The 21,705-nt window shown below is 39.2% G+C and overlaps 1 protein-coding gene across 1 annotated transcript in view; it reads left to right on the top strand.

Annotated features, from left to right (window-relative positions):
- Window positions 1-595: 595 nt before the first annotated feature.
- LOC112846792 (uncharacterized) overlaps window positions 596-21,705 on the top strand; it is a 26,357-nt gene continuing 5,247 nt past the window's right edge. Inside the window, exons 1-2 of the mRNA XM_025906960.1 lie at window positions 596-891; window positions 3,544-4,369. Coding sequence (XP_025762745.1) covers window positions 728-891; window positions 3,544-4,339 — 960 coding nt within the window. The 5' untranslated portion in view covers window positions 596-727 and the 3' untranslated portion in view covers window positions 4,340-4,369. The remainder of the gene's footprint in view (window positions 892-3,543; window positions 4,370-21,705) is intronic.

The raw sequence follows: 21,705 nt of genomic DNA, 5'->3' as shown, positions 1-21,705 counted from the left end.
GTGATCAAAGAAGCGTAGGTTCACTGTGGGCATTACATTAAGTGCATCAAAGGTTTTTAAATTAACTTTAGACAGGGAAAGTGCAGTGTATGGCTAAGATTTAATGAAAGAGACAGGTCAGTATCAGGTGCATGGCGAGTGTGTAAAGTTCTGCCATTAAACATCTTAGTTTGATAAATGTTGACATTAAAAAAAGGATATTTAGCTACACTGCATGCCGAGTTTCTAAAATAAACAAGTACAGAAAAATGAAATAAACAGTGAGGATCGTGATGCTATATCGTTGTCATTTCCATAACAGCACCTCCTCCTGGTAGGGTTGCAGCAGTGGAAGCAGCTCCACGAGCTTTAAAACATCCTGGGTAAATATGTGCAGCCTTGGCTTTTTTGTACAAACATGAAATTTTGGCTAGTTTCACATAATGAAACTAAAAGTTTGAGTTGTAACATGATCACATATTTCTACATATGAATGATCTTAGAGTTTTTATAATATGATGGTAACTACAGAACACCTTTAAATGAGGAAAACTTGAATAATCAAACAAATCATACGAGAAACACTTCCTTTAAAAATGTGTGTTTATTATTTGAAATTCATTCATCAGCCACTACATTAAGGAGACAACTGCATCTCTCACCCTGCAGTCGGGCAGACACGCCCATGGTCAAACTTTGGACCTAAACCCACTTTTATGTGACTGCTAAACTAGAAACACTTAAATCCATGATGGTGTTGCTCTTTAATACTCTCATCCAAATAGCTGGATTATCAACCTTCATCTTATCAACTAGCAGAACTTGTTGGTCTGGTTTCATTTACCAGGAAAAGCAAAACATAAAAGGAGCTACGACTGTCCTCACACAAACAGCAGCAGCAAACTTACACAGGTAAGTTCTCTCATTTTCTGGGGAATTCATTCTAATTTATTTTCACTCCCATGACTTTACCCTCTTTTCTAATGCACCATTTATTCTACCAATGACAAAATATTTAAAGATACGATGAAATGGATTGTACTTAGTTTGCCTTCTCTTAAATTACAAGCATACTCATTCAAGTGCAAAATGATCTAGTTTTGATTTATTAGTTTAACTTTCTGACACAGGGAGAGGTGAGTATCATAAAACCAGATCCACACCTGACAACATAAATAAATAATATTATGGGTTAATAGAAGTGTAATGGATAAGTGAGAAAAAATAAAAAGATGAATGAAAAGGCACTCAAATATGTAGTTGTTACAATTTGCTAATGGCAATAAAATATGCTTCACTTCTTTGTTAAAGAATTATTTAGTTTGCTTTGTTTAATTAATGTAATGTAAACTGATTGTTGAGCGATCCTTCCCTGTTATTTATCTGAAGCTGACAGGAGGCTTCAGCCATCAAATCAAGTTACAGATACAAGTTATTAGTGTGATTTTCTCTCTTTATGTCACAAAGTTAAAGCTGTTTGAGAAAACAACATTTCTCACTTACAAGCCTCTCTTAACAATCTCTTAATTAAAAGTAAACTCTAATATTAACCCTTGGATGCACAACCTAACAATACCTACACTCTTCCACGAGTGGGGTCAAAAATGACCCCAAATAGAAACAATGCATTTTGCTATAAACTTGGTTGTTATTCTTCAAAATCTTTAAAACAAAGAGTTGTAATATTTTCACATTTGAGGTATTCCTCATAAAACATGTTTGTGACATGAGGCACTTTGCATTTTTATTTATTTTTTCATTAATTTTAAGAAATTGCAGTTTTTGTATCCTTGTATCACTTTTGTATGCCTGCTCTGCATATACTGCAGAAGCTGGGTCTTCCCTCTGAAAGGCACAAGTTGTTCATCCACTGTAACACAATCACTGAGGATGAATTTCTGCCTACAGTTGACCAGGAACAGGCCCCATATGTAGTGGCAAGCTGCCATGTGGTTTGTTTTCAGTCGGTAGGCTCTTGTCATCAAAGTGCAAGAAACAGCGAATATGTTCAAATCTTTGAATTGCCATAGTGGCCTTGTACAATGGGTTACGCAGAGGACTCCAAAAAAACAAAAACAAAAAAAAAAAACACACCGACTGGTACATCCCAGTTCTTCTCACTTCCTGCAAGAAGGGTCAATCAAATAAAGGCCAGGAGCTTATGTTTGATTATATTTTTCCACTCTTTTCCCCTGTCTGTGGCTACTCTTCGTGCCTCCATGTTTGTGTATGACAGCACCTCTTCTATTATATTATCAGACATGAACATCTTCCATACATCTATTGGGGAGACAATACTAAACCCAGGTGCAAGCCCTGGCTGACTAATTCAGAATATTGTGGGGCTCATTCTGTTGCACTCAATATCCATTTCCTCTTCAGAGGACTCATCAGAGGACTCCTCTGTATCTGACTGGCCTTGTTCAGTGGGGGGGACAATAGTCTGGGTCCTCTATATCTTAGATGTCCGATTCTGAGTCAGTGGCTCCGATGGGCTCTTCATCCCATCCGTCCTGGATCATTTGTAGGGCAAGGTCCACAGGGATCCTAGCTGGCCTCATAGCAGAAATGTTACTTTAGATATTAAAAAAAACATCAGAAAGGACAATGTTTGAAATGCACAGGAAACTATAAACAGGGCTGCACAGAAATGGTCCGCAGGTGCGCATTTGTTGTCAAGATAAGACGCGTACCAGATAAGAAGTTGGAATGCGCGTTTGAGTACATTAGATGTTCTGGAGGAGGACAGACATTTGTTCAGAACTCTTAAAGATGTCGAAGAAGCAAGCTCCGTAAGCAATTACTTTGGTGTTCCTCCACCGCAAAAGAAGCGCGTATTCTCTGAATTTCAGGGAATACTTTTATTTTGACAGTGAATGTGCACCTGCGGACCACTTATGTGCAGTCCTGACTATAAATCATGTATGTTATTGTGTAAAAATTAATTCCCGATCCATCAAATGTGTAAGTGGGACAGTAAGAGTTGCTAAGAATGAAAGTTTCATAGAAGATTCCATAAGAACTGCTTGGGGTCATTTTTGACCCCACTTGTGGAAGAGTGGGGTAGTGATACAAAAACTGCATTTTTTTAAATTAATGAAAAAATAAATAAAAATGCAAATGGCCACATGTTACAAACATATTTTATGAGGAATACCTGGAATATGAATATATTACAACTTTTCATTTTAAAGATTTTGAAGAAAAACAACACGTGGGGTCATTTTTGACCCCACGTGTGCATCTAAGGGTTAAAAAAGTAACTTTTGATTTCAAATGAAGAAAGCAACATTTTAAAATGCAATTCCAACCCATAATAGATGGTATAAACCAGAAAGGAGAAAAACAAGTAAAACCTGTTTCAGAGTTTGTGTGGCTGAATGACTATCAAATTATAAACTAGGAATACATTTAAAGCTGTCTTAATCATTAATATTCTGTTCATCATATTATGCAGTCATGACATAATCATTAGATTCATCACTGGTGAAAAATCATGTAATGAATGTCAGAATATAAAGTATGCATGAACAATAAAAGCAGTGACTTCTTAAATCTCTCCAGGATGAAGATGTTTGGAAGAATGATGAGCTGCTGTGTGGCTCTCCTCCTGACCTTCAGCTCTGTGTCAGCTGTAAGACAAGTGCTCAACTCAATCACTGATCTGAGGTCAGTAGGCTTTGGCCAGTCTGTGAATGACCACAGCTTCCGGTTCCTCCGCTGGTTTGCCAGCGCAGTTGACATCAACATAAATGGTGACATACGTCTGACCTTCAACCCAAATAGTGGTGATTATGGCTCACATCATTATGGAAACTATGAACAGCTGTTAGAGCGAGTGCCGTGGGGATATCAGTACTACAGTCTTGGTAATATCCATCGAGAAGGATCGTTGCGACTTCCACATCATGTCTTCCAATCAGAGCACGAGTATGGCAACAGGGCTCGGATCATAATCAGAGTCAGGGAGCAGAATGTGGGACAGCGAACTCCACAGATAATAGACCGAGTCTATATCACACAGCATTATGAGACATCTGAACATCGAGGGACAGAGTATGATCCACAACATACATATCAGGTCACTACTAACCTGTTAAGACAGTTGAGAAGTTTTTCCTTGGACCATGATAACATCAACTTACAGTCTCGCAGAGTAGTCCAGGTGAACTATTCCTCACATGAATACAACAGACGTCCGCATGCTGTGCTCCATAGCTCACAGAGCCGTCAAAACAATGCTTTTGTCTTTTCAGAATCTCAGGACGACAACACTTGTGTTTATTGTTTCATCTGTGCTGTTGTGATTGTTGCTTCACTCGTTTTTGGTCTTCTGTATCTGTCATACTCACCTAAATAGTAATTCAACTAAACTCAATGTCAACACTCTGTTCTGTTTCTGTTTTGCCACTTATTGCAAAACCCTTGAGCAAACTGTGTTGCATCGTTCATCTTCTTCTTCATGTCCTGCCAGATTTTTTCCCCTCAGTCTTTTTCCTGGTATTTTCCCTTGTGAAAAAGACAGAAATTGACATATTTTTACATTATAAGACAGTATAATAATTATTCACCTTATTATTGGTCTCTATTTATTCTTCAGATTGTTGAAAAAGTAGATATCATTGGGTCTTACAGGATTCTTAGACGGTTTAAATCAAACTTAGAAGATGGGGATTGTTTACATTTTGTCTCTATTGACAAAGCTTATTTATGGATTTCTTTATGGGTTGACTACTGCAATGCTTTTCTTGCAGTAGACCGGGTCACTTTGTGTTGCCTTGATGTGAAAATAAAGAGGATGATGTGACATTTAGTTTCTGCCCACTGCTTGAACAAACTGCCTCAGATCTTCACTAATTTTATCAAATTCTATTTTTAAAATCATGGAACGTTTCAAATAAAATCACATCATCTCTTATTTCATTATATTTCCTAAAAAGTGTTTATTCATCACATGGTGAATTTTGTGTGGGATAAAAGAAAAACAAATTACAACCACTTATAGAACTGCAGGGGTATAGTAGGTATAAGTAGTAAAAACTGTCAGTGATCAACACATCATCACCAGGAGCTGAAGAAGTCATCAGAATATTACATTGAAGTGGTGTTTGCTTGCTTGGACTGAAAACCTGAAACACTCAGATGCCTGTGCCGCATTTTCCTATGAAAACCGCCTTTAAGAAAACATCATAGAAGAACAAACAACAAGAAAGTGTGATGTTTACTTAGAGTAAAAAGTTCAATAACAGTTTTATGGAGTTTGAGGCGACTGTTGTTGTGATTTGGCGCTGTATAAATAAAACTGAATTGAACTGAATTTACAAAACAACAGTTTGTGAATCAGTGTGGCTCGTTTGAGGAGAATGCACAATTACTCTGATGGATAAATGACACGTGTTGATTAGGAGTGTGTTTCACTGATGGGTTTGTGTTCTTTCTGTAATCTTGAAAACGCTGTTCAATAAAATATATTTTCATGTGTGTGATGGTCATTTTGTGATGTGTCGTAACTGTCTTAACTAAAAATCAATCAATCAATCAAATTTATTTATATAGCACATTTTAAAGACCGAAGTACACCAAAGTGCTTTCCAGTAAAATCATGATACAGATAAAATCACAATATAAAATATAAATTACAGATATAAATAAAATAAATAGAATATAAATAATTACATAATCTAAATGCAAAGCCAGATGTAAATTACCCTAATTAGCCTTGAATGCCAGGTTAAACAAATACGTTTTTAGACGTGATTTAAAAGACTGAATGGAATCTGATGCGCGAATATGAAGAGGAAGAGTATTCCATAACCTGGGTGCGGCAACGGCAAAGGCACGGTCTCCTCTGGTCTCCAGCCGAGACCTAGGTTGCACTAAGAGCAGTCGGCCCGATGATCTTAGTGCTCTCTTAGGGCTATACAGACAGAGGAGATCAGCTAGGTAGTCAGGTGCCATATTGTTTAGGATTTTATAGGTTAACAATAAAATTTTAAAATCAATTCGATATTTAATAGGAAGCCAATGTAAGTTGGCCAGAACAGGGGTGATAGAATCATACTTTCTAGTGCCGGTCAAGAGACGTGCTGCGGCATTTTGGACCAGCTGCAATCGCTGAAGAAGAGAAGATTGTAGGCCCAAGTAAAGAGAATTACAATAATCCAGTCTTGAAGTGATGAAAGCATGAATGAGTTTCTCCAGATCTTTGCGTGGTATATACGGTTTAGCCTTAGAAATTAGGCGTAGTTGGTGAAAGCTGGTTTTTACCACAGCAGAGACCTGTTTATCTAGTTTGAAGGAACTATCCATGAAAACTCCAAGATTCCTAGCAGCTTCAGTAAGGTGATTAGCAACAGGCCCGAGTGTGCCAGTCAGTTGTCCCAGAGGCATATTTCTATCAAAAACGAATAATTTCTGTCTTCTTTTCATTTAAAGTAAGAAAGTTACGTGATAACCAGTCTTTAACATCCCTCAGACAATCAAACAGAGGATGTAGTGAAGATGAAACATCCCCAGTCAGGTGGAGGTAGATTTGAATATCATCAGCATAGCAGTGAAAAGAGACATTATGTTTTTCAAAGATGGAGCCCAAGGGCAGCATGTACAGAGAAAACAACACAGGACCCAATACCGAGCCCTGGGGCACACCACAGCAAAAAGGGGCAGAAGAAGAGGAATATTTTCCCATCATGACAGAGAACGACCTCTCAGAGAAATATGATTTAGACCATGATAGAACATTTCCTTTAAGGCCTACTACTTGTTCCAACCTTGCCAAAAGGATATCATGGTCAACCGTGTCAAAGGCTGAAGTCAAATCCAATAGAAATAAGACCGCAGAGCGCCCAGAGTCAGCGATTAGAAGAAGGTCATTGAAAACTCTTAGTAGGGCAGTTTCGGTGCTGTGACGCAGTCTAAATCCAGACTGGAATTTATCACTTATACCATTTCTCTCTAAGTGGGTCTGTAGCTGCTGAAGCACTATTTTCTCTAAAATTTTTGACATGAAAGGGAGTTTAGAAATCGGCCTGTAATCTGCTAGAGTGTTACGATCAAGGCTGCTTTTCTTGATAACAGGTTGCACGACTGCATGTTTAAAGACAGTCGGAACACAGCCAGATAACAGTGATGAGTTCATTAAAATTAAGATACAGGACCCGATTGTATTCAATGCATCCTTAATGATACGAGAAGGAATAATGTCATGCAGAGAATTTGAGCTTCTCTGGTTATTAATTATTTCCTTTAAAGTCGAGAATGACACAGGTTCAAACTGTTGAAAGACCGTTGAACATTCGGAAACTGGGGCTTGATTTACTACCAGAGAATGTGGGGATCTTAACACTGAGATTTTATCTATAAAATAATTTAGAAATTTCTCGCAGAGGGCTGAGGAGGCACCCATCGAAACATCAGAGCAGGGGTTAACCACTGAGTTAAAGATTTTAAACAGAACTCGAGGATTGTGACTATTGCAATAATGTTGGACAAAAAAGAAGTTTTTGCCATTTTGGCAACCTTCTGAAATTTAGACCGGCTCATATGCAGGATGTCAAGGGACACCTGAAGTTGATCTTTTTTCCATCTCCTCTCAGCTTGACGACATTCACGCCTAAGAGCAAGGGTGGATTCATTTAGCCAGGGTTGGCGAGAGGTTTTACGGCGTTTAGTCTTTATTGGAGCCACAGTGTCCCAAATAGAAGAGCATGGAGAAATAAAAGAGTTGACTATGCCATCAATCGAGAGAGGTGCATTACTAATGTCATCGTAACAGGCAGAGTTAGCAAAGGCCGCAGAGAAAAGGGCAACAGCCTCAGAATTAATCAGACGCGATAGGCTCAGTGGACCCTCAGAGTTCAGTTCCATATTGCATAACTGAACATCAAACATAACTGGGAAATGGTCCGAAATCCCAGCATCATTAATGTTCGTGATGCAAATATCCAGTCCATACGACAATACCAAGTCCAACATATGCCCTTTAGTGTGGGTTGATATATAAAATCATATTTTATATATTAGTTTATTTTTTCAGTAATACAAATTGAGTTTCCTGGAGACCTGCTGACCTAAAACCAAAACAGTTGACTTGATTCAAATCCATCTGGGACTGTTTGTTGCAGGGCTTTCATGTTTCATAACATTGTGTATAACAAACAGCAGATAGGATATATGGCAGACAATGGGAGAAGTAATGGGACTCAAATTATAATTAGAATCAGGGAGAAGAATGATGTATGATAATAGACCAAGTGTATATCACACAGCATTATGAAACATCTGAAAATCAGGGCACGAGGTATAATCCAGAACATACCAGGTGACTACCAACCTGCTGATCAGAGTTTTCTGTGCAAGAAAATGACATGAGCTGACTCATGTATCTCAGAAACTGGTTTAGAAGCAGTGCTGATGATTCCCAACTACCGTCATGGTTTTCTGTGTGGCAGGCAGAATGTAGGACCCAAACACAGAGAGTAAACTCAAAACAGCAGCTTTACTGCTGGAAAAACTCTTACACAGAAAACAAACCCAAACACAAGAAACTCAAATAAAAAAACTAAGAAACTGATCTGGGAACAGAGAACTAGGAAATACAAGGAGTACGACAGAAACACACAGGGATGAGGTTGTATGATTGTTAATGAAGTGATAGAGGACAGAAGAAAACACAGGGCTCAAATACACCAGAGAGTAACAATTGAATGGGAAACTGGAGGGAAACACAGCTGGGACTAATCTGACATAACAAGACAAAAGAGAACCAAAACTCAAAACACTGAACACAGAACACGAGACTATCAAAGTAAAACAAGAAAGACATGGAGACACAGACTTGACAAGGAGGCACGGCTGACTGGGAAAACAGAGCGAACATAGAGACAGGGCTGACTAGACATGAAACGTGGGACACGGGAACAGAAACTAAACACAAAGATGAAAATTGAGGGAGCGAGAATTAAGATTGCTGAGAGTTTGAAAAACAAGGATAACCAAAACCAAGAACAACAACAATCAAAGAATATTAAACCAAAAACACAAACACTGGATCATGAGACCCATTACCATGACATCTATGACAGATAAGGACTTAAAAAACACAGAGATGTAATGATTGAAGAAGCATAGATTCATTGTGGGCATTACAGTAAGTGCGTCAAAGGGTTTTTGTGCAGTGTATGACTAATATTTAATCAAAATGATATCTGGAAGACAATCAGTATCGAGTGCATGTAGAGTGTGTGAAGTTCTGCCATAAAATATCTTATTTTGATAAATGATGACAATAAAAAAGGGTTGAGTTGTAACACAATCACATCTTTCTACATATGAATGATCTCAAAGATTTTATAGTATGATGGTAACTATAGAGCAACATTAAATGATGAAAACTTGAATTACCAAACAAATAATACAAGAAAACACTGCCATTAAAAACATGTACACTCTATTTGAAATTTATTCATAAGCTTTGACATTAGAGACTCTACTGCATCTCTGACCCTGGACTCTTTTGCTGGCTCATTCTTACTTTCATTTAGGTTCAACAGCTTGTTAAGTTCTACAAATGCTTTCTGCACATTTAGACTGTTACGACCCCCTCTGCTAGGGGCCAGGGGGAGAGTAACAGCTCTTACACAAGAATCTAACAGAAACAGGGATTTTATTAGCAATTTTACAACTGAAAACCATCAGGGCTGCGCACAGCAAGTCACTGGGCAACGTTACATACACACACAAAGGGCATTCTAGAAAAGTAAACGAGGCTCGAGGAAGGGAGGAAAAATATCTCAATACAACAAACCCTACTCAGCTAACCTCGGCTTTGCACACACAGTTTTACTAGCAGGCATTCACAGCGGGTCGAAAAGGCAGACTGCACTCTCAGTATAAAGCAGGGCGAGTGGGATCACTGGTGACGTCTGAAACCTCGCTGGTTCAGAAAGTGGTCTGAGCATTGGTGTGATTTATGAACATATAGTCAAAGGAGTTTGCAAAGAAAAGCGTCTGGACTTCTTTGAGTTGCTTGAAGACGTTTCACCTCTCATCCGAGAAGCTTCTTCAGTTCTAAGGTCAAATGGCCGAGAGTCCCAGATTTAAACCCAGTGGGAGTATCCCCCCAAGGAGGGACAAAGGACCCCCTGGTGATCCTCTAATCACATGCGCCAAGGTGTGAAAGTGGGTGTGGGACCTAATCAGCCAGGGTTTCGGGTGAGCTCATTGTGAAACCTGGCCCCACCCTATCATGTGATTTCCTGAGGTCAGATGGCCCAGGATGTGAGTGGGCGTTAAGGCGTCTGGGGAGGGAACTCAAAACTGGATTATAGATGGCAGACAGTTGGTGTCGTAAACCACCGCCTCTGTTCAAAGATGGTCGCTCACAGTGGTCGCTCACAGTGGACATAGATGGCCTCTTTCACTCCTCTTTCAAACCATCCAGGGGATGCCATACCTTGCATTTATGGACTTCCTAAGATCCACAAGGAAGGGGTCCCACTCAGACCCATAGTCAGTAGCATAAACTCAGCCACTTATAACATTGCGAAACACCTTGCTACCATCCTGGCACCTCTCGTGGGGAACACCCCACACCACATCAAGAACTCCACCGACTTCACCGACAAGGTCCAGAAACTTACCCTGGATCCAGATGAAACCATGATATCCTTTGATGTAGTCTCTCTCTTCACTTGCATACCCACCACGGAAGCAGTGGAGACTGTCAGGAAACGACTACAAGAAGACAGCTCCTTGGAAGACAGGACCAACTTCACACCCGATCAGATTTGCACACTGTTAGACCTCTGCCTTACCACAACATACTTCAAATACAACGAAGGCTTCTACAGACAAAAACATGGCTGCGCCATGGGCTCCCCTGTGTCACCTATTGTAGCCAACCTTTACATGGAGGAAGTGGAAAGAAAGGCTCTTGGCTCTTTTAAAGGGAGAGTACCCAGCCACTGGTACAGATATGTAGACGACACCTGGGTCAAAATCAAGACACAAGAAGTGGAATCCTTCACTGCGCACATTAACGCCGTGGATAAAAACATCAAGTTCACCAGGGAAGACACTAAGGATAACTGTTTGCCTTTCCTGGACTGCGCTGTGCACATTGAAGAGAATGGCAACCTCAACATTGAAGTTTACCGGAAGCCCACACACACGGACCAGTACCTCCTCTTTGACTCCCATCACCCTCTGGAACACAAACTTGGAGTAATTAGGACCCTACACCACCGGGCAGAATATGTTCCCTCTAAGCCTGAAGGGAAAAAGAAGGAACACACACATGTAAAGGAAGCACTGAAAACATGCGGTTATCCTAACTGGGCGTTCATAAAGTCAGCAAAGAGGCACAGAAAAGAAGATCAGACACCAGCGAGGGAGGATAAGAAAGACAAACGCAACAACATTGTCATCCCCTATGTAGCCGGTGTATCAGAGAAACTCAGGAGAGTTTTCTCCAAGCATGACATCCCAGTGTACTTCAGACCCAGCAACACACTCAGACACAAACTGGTTCACCCGAAAGACAAAACTCCAAAACACAGACTGAACAACGTGGTGTATGCTGTACAGTGCAGTGAGGAATGCCCGGACCTCTACATTGGAGAGACCAAACAGCCACTTCACAAGCGCATGGCACAGCATAGAAGAGCCACCTCCACAGGACAAGACTCAGCAGTCCATCTGCATCTTAAGGATAAAGGTCACTCTTTCGAGAATGCCAATGTTCACATATTGGACAGAGAGGACAGATGGTTTGAAAGAGGAGTGAAAGAGGCCATCTATGTCCACTGTGAGCGACCATCTTTGAACAGAGGCGGTGGTTTACGACACCAACTGTCTGCCATCTATAATCCAGTTTTGAGTTCCCTCCCCAGACGCCTTAACGCCCACTCACATCCTGGGCCATCTGACCTCAGGAAATCACATGATAGGGTGGGGCCAGGTTTCACAATGAGCTCACCCGAAACCCTGGCTGATTAGGTCCCACACCCACTTTCACACCTTGGCGCATGTGATTAGAGGATCACCAGGGGGTCCTTTGTCCCTCCTTGGGGGGATACTCCCACTGGGTTTAAATCTGGGACTCTCGGCCATTTGACCTTAGAACTGAAGAAGCTTCTCGGATGAGAGGTGAAACGTCTTCAAGCAACTCAAAGAAGTCCAGACGCTTTTCTTTGCAAACTCCTTTGACTACGATGACCTGGATGACTGAGAACCTTCACAGATATGAACATATACATTTGCGTGTTTGTGTTGGAGTTTCGTCTGTGACACAAAGGAGCTTGTTTTCATGGAGCCAGCTGAAAGGAGAAGGGTTTCCCCTGGTTGGTAACACTTTGACCTGAATATTACACATAATCTGCCTGTAAATAATGAAACATTTTACTACAAAATATTTGCATGTTGGGTTTTTTTTTGTTTAAGTTAAATAAAAAACCTAATATAGTTATAAAGTATTTGTTGTGTGCCAATTAACTGGGGTACAACACATTATCTATGGGTGTCTGCGCTGTGGGATACTGGTGCACTCCTGCCTCCTCAGCATCACGTGAAAGACTTTTCTCCAAAGCCAGAGAGGTTATTACCCAAAAGAGAACCAAGAGTCCAAGCACAGTGGAAGAAATATTATTTCTTAATAGAAATGAATAAAGCCACCATCAGCCCAGTATTCATGAGCACATTGACACACTGACTGAAATCTTACTGACAGGTTTTTGACATTGATAGAGCTCGAGAGCCACGCAGCCTCACAGATGGTTGAAATGACAATAAAGGTTTTGACCAGCAGGGGGCGTGGTCACATGAAGCCTCGAGAAATGAAACTTTTAAACCAACCGGATTGAAAGTTTTAAGGTTTCATGAGGCTTCATCTGCACACTTCTGACACCTGACTCGGCATCGGTGCCCACATACCACTTCATTAAAAATCATGGGTGAGAGCAGCTCAGCATATAATATCAAATTATTTATTTACTCTGAACAGCCCCTTAAACAATGCCTGCAGTTACAAACATTCAAGGCTATGTTATTGTATTTGTCAAACCTCAGTTTTATTTAGGAAGGTTTACAAGGCAGATTGTAATGTCAACGTTGTCTCTGGGTGGACAACAGGCGGAGTGATACATCTCCTGCTGTCAGGCCTGCAGGGTTCAGTCTGTTTTGCGGCAGACAAAATATTTTTTGCACTGGCACAAATCATTTGTGTGGCATCTTATTGTGACACCTGATTGTTGTTTAATTTTAGTTTTAGTAATATTTTAAATGGTTACAAAAAAAACGGCAGATGCATTGGCTGCATTTTAGGGTAAATACTTTATTGTTTACAAAATGTATGCACAAGTTTTTCAAATGTACAATTTATATTTGCATTTCAAGTTATGAAAATAATTTACTAAACATGTCTGTGGGTCTTACAGTAAAAGCTATAACTTTTTTCCTGCTAGGATTTTATATTTTTGTGTGATTTCAGATCAATTGTGTTAATGTCAATGAAAAAAACATTGTAAATTCAGACATGAGATTGTGCTGAAAATAATGATACCAAACAAGGCAAATACATACTTATTTTGTATATAGACTATACAGTAAATAAAATCAAAATTCACATGTTTTATGCAACTGAAATGTTTAATTATGTTGGCTAAAGAAAATAAGAAAGTTACAGACTATATTTATATAAAACATGTATTTTTGCAGCATTTGATTATCTTCAGCATATATAATGCATATTACAGAATGTAACACCTGCATATGCGTAAAAAAAGGCTTTTTCGATTTTGCCACCCTAAGAAAATTTCTCTAGATCTGCCCCCTTTTGGTGTCATAATAAGAGCTGACTGAATCCTCTAAATGGAAATGGAATAAAGGAGAGTGTGATTAACCCTCTCATAATCACACGACCGATTTAAGATGATATGGCAACAAGCTGCAGCAGTTCTTTATTATCCCATTTATTAGAAGACACTCTGGTAAGTAGATGTGGGAATCACCAGACACCCCACAATACGACATCACAATATGTCACTCATGATACAATATTATTGCAACAACAAACAAACAAACTAACTAACATTTTGTCAGTGTTTAAAAGCAAATAAACAGAATCAATTTTTTGGGGGGGGGGGATGAATTTCTATAGCAGATAATTAAATAATAATGTATGCTGTATTGATCCCCGTGGGGAAATTACTTTCTCCACATTTGACCCATTCACTCAGTGAAGCAGTGGGCAGCCACTAAGCAGGCGCCTGGGGTATCCGTTCAGTGGATTCGAACCCCCAACCTTCTGATCATGGGGCAACCACTCGACCTACTGACCTATCTTATTAAAACATACTTAAAAGGCAAAAATTCATTGGGCTGTAGTGGAGTCCTAGCTGGGCTTTATGTTTGACACCCCTGATCTACAGCCACTGTAAAACTTTACAGCTTGGAGATTTCATGAGGTTACAGTTAGATCAGGTTTAATCCTGTAACATTATGTTGACAGCTTCAGATGCCATGACACACTGACTCTGAGGTCTTTGTTGACTTTGAACAGCAAGTAAACAAAGAGCAAATACCTGGAAAACGAACTCCTCCTCCTTTATGATGTCATGGTTAAGCATTAAGGGTGGATTCATATAACAACATAGAGACCTTTTTTAGTCCTTAATAAAGCTCTGTGGCGTCACTCACTACTAAAGTACTGACTTCTGACTCATTGGTCTAATGTAGACATTCATTTAAATACATCTATGCCAACATTTACATTGTTTCCTTTGTGTCTCACAGATTTCTTAGAACAAACAAATTGACTCAGTGGACCAGCTGGTGCAGGCAAATCCAGTTTACTTATCCCTGCTGACACGATTTCTATAGGTCAGAATTACTGACTGTTCCTTGCAGCTGTCGAAGGACTTTAAAAACACAGAAACATGATGATCGTAGAAGCATAGATTCATTGTGCGTCACAGGTTTTTTTTATTTTTCGTCTGAAGAGTGCAGTCCAGTGAAAAACTGGAGCTCATGACTAACATTTAATCAAAGACTGGACTGAAAGACATCTTAAATCACTGCTGAGTAGGCTGCAGTGGATGGACAGCGCATAAAGTTCTCCCATTAAACATCTTAGTTTGATAAAAGAAGGACCTTTTTTTTTTTTTAAAGGAAAACTACTGGCGGCAGCTAGTGTTACCTCTTAGCCTCCTGGTATCAATTAGAAAATCCTAGTGGAATTAGTCATTGCATTTACAAGACTTTTAGAAAATGTGACCTCTGACCTCTGATGTTTTATTAAAAACATTCAAATAAAAAATGACGCAAACTTTTAGTTAAAGTTTGAGATAATGAAACTAAAAGTTTGAGTTGTATTTTTATCAATTTCCTCCTTTATTTTATTTTATTTTTCTCTGTCTTCCTTGTTTAAAATACTTTTGGAAAAGCAATAAATAAATCTTTGGAGAAAAACAAGTTTGAGTTGTAACACAATCACATGTTTCTACATATGATGGCAGAAAGATATAAGATTATATGATGACAGCAATGATAGAACACCTTTAAAAAACCTAAATTACCAAACAAATCATACTAGAAAACGCTGCCATTAAAAACATCCGTACACTATTTGAAATTCATTTGTAACCAGCTTCTAGATTACAGACACTACTGCAATCTCTCACCCTGCAGTTGGGCAGACACATCCATATTCAAACTTTGGACCTAAACCTGCTCATAAAAAGATCAATAATCTGCATTTAACCTCATCTAAACAGCTGGATTATCAACATTCCTCTTCACGACTAGCAGAGCTTGTTGTTCTGGTTTCATTTACCAGGCAAGCAAAACATAAGGGGAGCTACGACTGTCCTCACACAAACAGCAGCAGCAGACTTACACAGCTTCTCTCATTTTCTGGTGGATTCATTTTTACTTATTTTCACTCACATGACTTTTGCTCTAATGCAGCATTTATTCTATATTTAAAGATACAATGAAGTGGGTTTAACATGGAGTGGATTAAACTGCACTTACTGTAGTCCACCTTCTCTTAAATTACAAGCATACTCATTCACATGAAAAATGATCTGTAAATCTGCAGTATTACAGTTTTGAAAATTGTAATCAGTTTAACTTTCTGACACAGGGAGAGGCGAGTATCATGAAACCAGTGTCACACCTGACAGCATAAATAAAACTCTGGGTTAACAGAGGTTTAATGGATAAGGGGGGAAAATAAAAGGATGTTTGCTAATGCCTATAAAATATGCTTCACTTCTTTGTTAAAGAATTATTTAATTTCCTTTGTTTAATTAATCTTCTGTAAACTGATTGTTGAGCGATCCTTCCCTGTTATTTATCTGAAGCTGACAGGAGGCTTCAGCCATCAAATCAAGTTACAGATACAAGTTATTAGTGTGATTTTCTCTCTTTATGTCACAAAGTTAAAGCTGTTTGAGAAAACAACATTTCTCACTAACAAGCCTCTCTTAACAATCTCTTAATTAAAAGTAAACTCTAATATTAAAAAAGTCACTTTTGATTTCAAATGAAGAAAGCAAATTTTTAAATTGCAATTCCAACCCATAATGGATGGTATAAACCAGAGAGGAGAAAAACAAGTAAAACCTGTTTCAGAGTTTGTCTGGCTGAAACTATCAAATTATAAACTAGGAATCCATGTAAAGGCGTCTTAATCATGATTATTCTATTAATCATATTATGCAGTCATCACATAATCATTTGATGCTTCACTTGTCATAAAATCATGTAATGAGTGTCAGAATATAAAGTATGCATGAACAATGAAATCAGTGGCTTCTTAAATCTCTCCAGGATGAAGATGTTTGGAAGAATGATGAGCTGCTGTGTGGCTCTCCTCCTGACCTTCAGCTCTGTGTCAGCTGTAAGACGAGCGCTCAACTCAATCACTCATCTGAGGTCAGTAGGCTTTGGCCAGTCTGTGCCCGAGTACAGCCTCCGCTTGCTCCACTGGTTTGCTACCACAGTTCACTTTGACAATAACAACATCATCCTGCTGACCTTTGACCCAAACAGTGGTGATTATGGCTCACATCGATATCGCAGCGATGAACAGCTGTTAGACCCACTGCCGAGGGGATATGAGTACTACACTGTTGGTAATATCTACCAAGATGCATCACTGGAACTTCCAGATTATGTCATTGAGGAAAGTAACAGGGCTCGCATTATAATTAGAGTCAGGCAGCAGAACGCAGTACAGACAATAGACCAAGTCTATATCACACAGCATTATGAGACATATGAAGATCGAGGGACAGAGTATGATCCACAGCATACATATCGGGTCACTACCTGCCTCCTAAGAGTGTTGAGAAAGTTTTCCTTGCACCGCGATAACTTCAACTCACTGGCTCTCAGAAACAGAGTTCATGACTCCCAGCTATCAGAGATAAGAAACATGTGGGGGGACCTCGCTTGTGTTGGACTGTTGTTGTTTATTGTGATCCCAGAAAAATATTCCTCTCACAAACACAACAACAGACGTCAGCCAACACCAAGAAACAACACACAAAGTCATGTTGTGGTCAATATCCCAGAGAGCAGAGAACATAAAGCTTTTGTCTCCCCGGAAAGATACAACTCTACTTTGCATTTCACACCTCAGGACGACAACACCTGTGTTTGTTGTTTCTGTGTTGTGTTTGTTCTTTCTGTCATTTTTGGTCTTCTGTATCTGGCATACTTGCTTAAATATTAATTTAACTACAATCAATGTCAACACACAGATTAAGTTGAACATTTCTATCACAGTGTACTGCCACTGACTGCAAAACCCTTTAGCAAACAGTGTTTCACCATCAGTCTTCCTCCTGCTCTCTTGATACACTCCCCGACAGGTTTTTTTTCCTCTTTTCCTCAGAAGCTCAGCCCCTAAACTCTTTTTCCCAGCATTTTCCCTACATCACTGAAGACTGCAGTTGTCAATCCTCTTGAAAAAGAGAGATAATTATATATTTTCACAGTATAATATAATATTTATTGCCTTTATTGTTGGTTTCAAATCTTTCACTTATCCATAAGATTGTTGAAAAAGTCTTTTTTTTTGTTTTGTTTGGCCAATTTTGTTTAGTCTGCCTGCTTCCTTTAATAGAGGGTGGCTTATCATGACTATGATGATACGCTGATTTAAGGCTGTAACTGAGTCAGCTTTTTTGAGAAGAAACTGAAATTTATGGATTTATTTCTTGTTTGACTCTTGCCATGCTCTTCTTGAAGTAGAGCTTGTCACCTGGTGGTGCCTTGATGTGAAACAAAGACGGTGATATGACGATTAGTTGCTCTGTTGCCCACTGCTCAAACAAACTGCTTCACATCTTCTCCAAATTTCTCCGTTTCCATTTTAGTAATCATGTAATTTTTGAAGTAACACCACATCATCTCATATTTCACAACTTTGCTGTAAAAGGGTTTATTCATAGTATAGTAAATAAACTCAGTCAGTTTGATCTCACATTGTGTGGGATAAAAAGAAAAACAAATTACAACCAGAAGACTAGAACTACTGGCATATTATGTTGACTCCATGTCCTGAGAATCAGGCAGCTACAACACTTTGGTACAACCAGTTGAATGACAGTTATTCCATTGTACACTTTATTTCGATGTGTTTAACTTCACCTGCTGTGCTATATTTGTAAACCTTCCTAAATCTACCTGTAGACACAGTTGAAATTATTTTCACCTCAGTTAATAACAAACTTCACACAGTGCACCGGTGTTGCACAGGTGTTAATTTATTTTTAGGATGCAAGACTGGATTTAACTGACAGATGTTTTGCTGACTCATGCTTATGTTCAGTCAGGTTCAACAGCTTGTTAAGGTCTACAAAAACTTTTTGCACATTTAGATGTTTGCAGGTGTTTATTTACATGTAAATTATATATATTTTCCTCTACTTGATCTGGAAATAAAAATTCTGAACAAAACATTTGATTAATTTGTGTGTAATCTATTTGCAACAAAGAAAAAGAGCTGGATGAACATCCGACTCTGTGGTGATGCCATCTTGTTTGCCAGTGGTTGGAATGATGGACAAAGGAGCTGTCCTCCAGACTCTGGTTCTTTACGGGCAGTGGTGTCACTGGTGACGTCTGAAACCTCGCTGGTTCAGAAAGTGGTCTGAGCATCGGTATGATTTATGAACATGTATAAATTTGCGTGTTTGTGTTCGTGTTGGAGTTTCATCTGTGACACAGAGGAGCTTGTTTTATGGAGCCAGCTGAAAGGAGAAGGGTTTCCCTCTGGGTGGAAACACTTTAAGATGAATATTACACATAATCTGCCTGTAAATAATGAAACATGTTACTACTAAAACATTCACAAGTTGGGTTTTTTGTTAAGTTAAATAAGTATTTATTGTGTGCCAATTAACTGGGGTACAACACATCACCTATGAGTGTCTGTGCTGTGGGATACTGGTGCACTCCTGCCTCCTCAGCATTATGTGAAAGACTTTCTCCAAAGCCAGAGAGGTTATTACCAAAAAGAGAACCTGACAGAGTCAAAGCACAAATATTATTTCTTAATAAATATTTTTTTAAAGTCACCATCGGCCCAGTATTCATGAGCACAGTCACTGTCCCATCTTTCGAAAACACAACAACAGGTTTAACATAAACTTCTCATATCCTGTTGGATTTATTTAAACACTGACTCAAATCTTACTGACATTTTTTTTTTTTACATTGCTAAAGCTCGACAGCCACGCGGCCTCACAGATGAAAAACGTCATGGTTGAAATGACAATAAAGGTTTTGACCAGCAGGGGGCGTTTGTATCCACATGAAGCCTCGAGAAGTGAAACTTACTTTGAACCAGCTGGACTGAAAATTTTAAGGTTTCATGCAGAAGTGTTTCTGCACACTTCTGACTCCTGATCCAGCATCGGTGCCCAAATACCACTTCATTAAAAATCATGGGTTAGAGCAGCTCAGCATATAATATCAAATTATTTATTTACTCTGAACAGCCCCATAAACAATGCCTGCAGTTACAAACATTCAAGGTTATGTTGCTATTGTATTTGTCAAACTAGTCTCAGTTTTATTTAGGAAGGTTCCTAATGCTTGGCAGCAGGGCTGGACCTTCAGGGGTGGCACGTGCCATCCTAAAATAATCTCTTGGTTTTATTTCTTGTTGTCAGTAGCAACCGATGCCTATGACTGTGCCAGAGCACATCGTGAATCAACACCATGGGCATTTCAGATTTTACACAGGTGGTTGATTGTTACAGTCTGGAAATGGAATGAAGGAGAGTGTGATTAACCCTCTCATAATCACACGACCGATTTAAGATGATATGGCAACAAGCTGCAGCAGTTTCCTTTATTATCCCATTTATTAGAAGATAATCTGGAAAGTAGATGTGGGAATCACCAGACACCCCACAATATGACATCACAATACATCACTCATGATATGATATTATTGCAACAACAAAGAAACAAACAAACTATTATTTTGTCAGTGTGTGAAAACAAACGATCAACTTTGTCGGGGAAAAGGATGATTTTTATAGCAGGTAATTAAATGAATGAAAAGTTCCAGTTAATCACTTTGTTTATTACTTTGTAGTTTGGATCCCCGCAGGTGAGGTCTTTATCAAATGCAAAAGGCAGAAATTCATGTCCTTCATATTTTCCATCCAGTGGGCTGTAGTGGAGTCGTAGCTGGGTTTTATGTTTGACACCCCTGATCTACACTGACTGTAAAGTTTTACAGCTTGGAGATGTTTCACGTGAAATGATGTAAAGTTTACGGTTAGAAGAGGTTTAATCTTGTAACATTATGTTGACAGTTTCAGCGGCCGTGCTTAGTAACACCCTGAGGAGAGATTTTGAACAGCAAGTACCTGGAAAACGAACTCCTCCTCCCTTATGGTGTCAGTTTGAAGATGAATCAGTATAACAAAAGAAAAAAACTATTTTAGTCCTTAATAAAGCTCTTTGGTGTCACTCACTGCTAAAGTATTGACTTTGACTGATTGGTCTAATGTAGACATACATTTAAATACATCTATGCCAAGATTTGCATTGTTTTCTTGGTGTCTCACAGATTTCTTAGAACAAACAAATGGACTCAATGGACCAGCTGGTGCAGGCAAATCCAGTTTATTCAACCCTGCTGACATGATTCCAAGAAGGCAGAAATACTGGTTGAACTGGCTGACCCCTGGCAGTGTTCCTCACAGCTGTCCAAGAACTTTCAAAACACAGAGACGTGCCGATCGAAGAAGCGTAGGTTCATTTTGGGCATTACAGTAAGTGTGTCACATGTTTTTTAATGAACTTTAGACAGGGAAAGTGAAGTGTATGACTAAGACTTCATGAAAGAGACAGGTGGAAGGCTCTTAAGTCAGTATCAGGTGCATGGTGGAGTGTGTAAAGTTCTGCCATTAAACATCTTAGTTTGATAAATGATGACATTTAAAAAAGGATATTTAGCTATGCTGCATGCTGAGTTTCTAAAATAAACAAGTACAGAAAAATGAAATGAACAGAGGATCGAGACGCTCGCTGTCATGTCTGTGACAGCACCTCCTCCTGGTAGGGTTGCAGCAGTGGAAGCAGCTCCACAAGCTTTAAAACATCCAGGAGCTCACTCTGCAGGTGGTGGATAGATATAGGAGAGGTGGAGAATGAACTCAACCTGGGTGTTAATTGTCTTGTGTAGTCTGGGAGATGAGT

The sequence above is a fragment of the Oreochromis niloticus genome, linkage group LG4 (assembly GCF_001858045.2).
Source record: "Oreochromis niloticus isolate F11D_XX linkage group LG4, O_niloticus_UMD_NMBU, whole genome shotgun sequence".
In the NCBI taxonomy this organism is placed as follows: Eukaryota; Metazoa; Chordata; class Actinopteri; order Cichliformes; family Cichlidae; genus Oreochromis; species Oreochromis niloticus.
The sequence above is the reverse complement of the archived record's forward strand: the minus strand, read 5'-3'. Positions and strand labels throughout refer to the sequence as shown.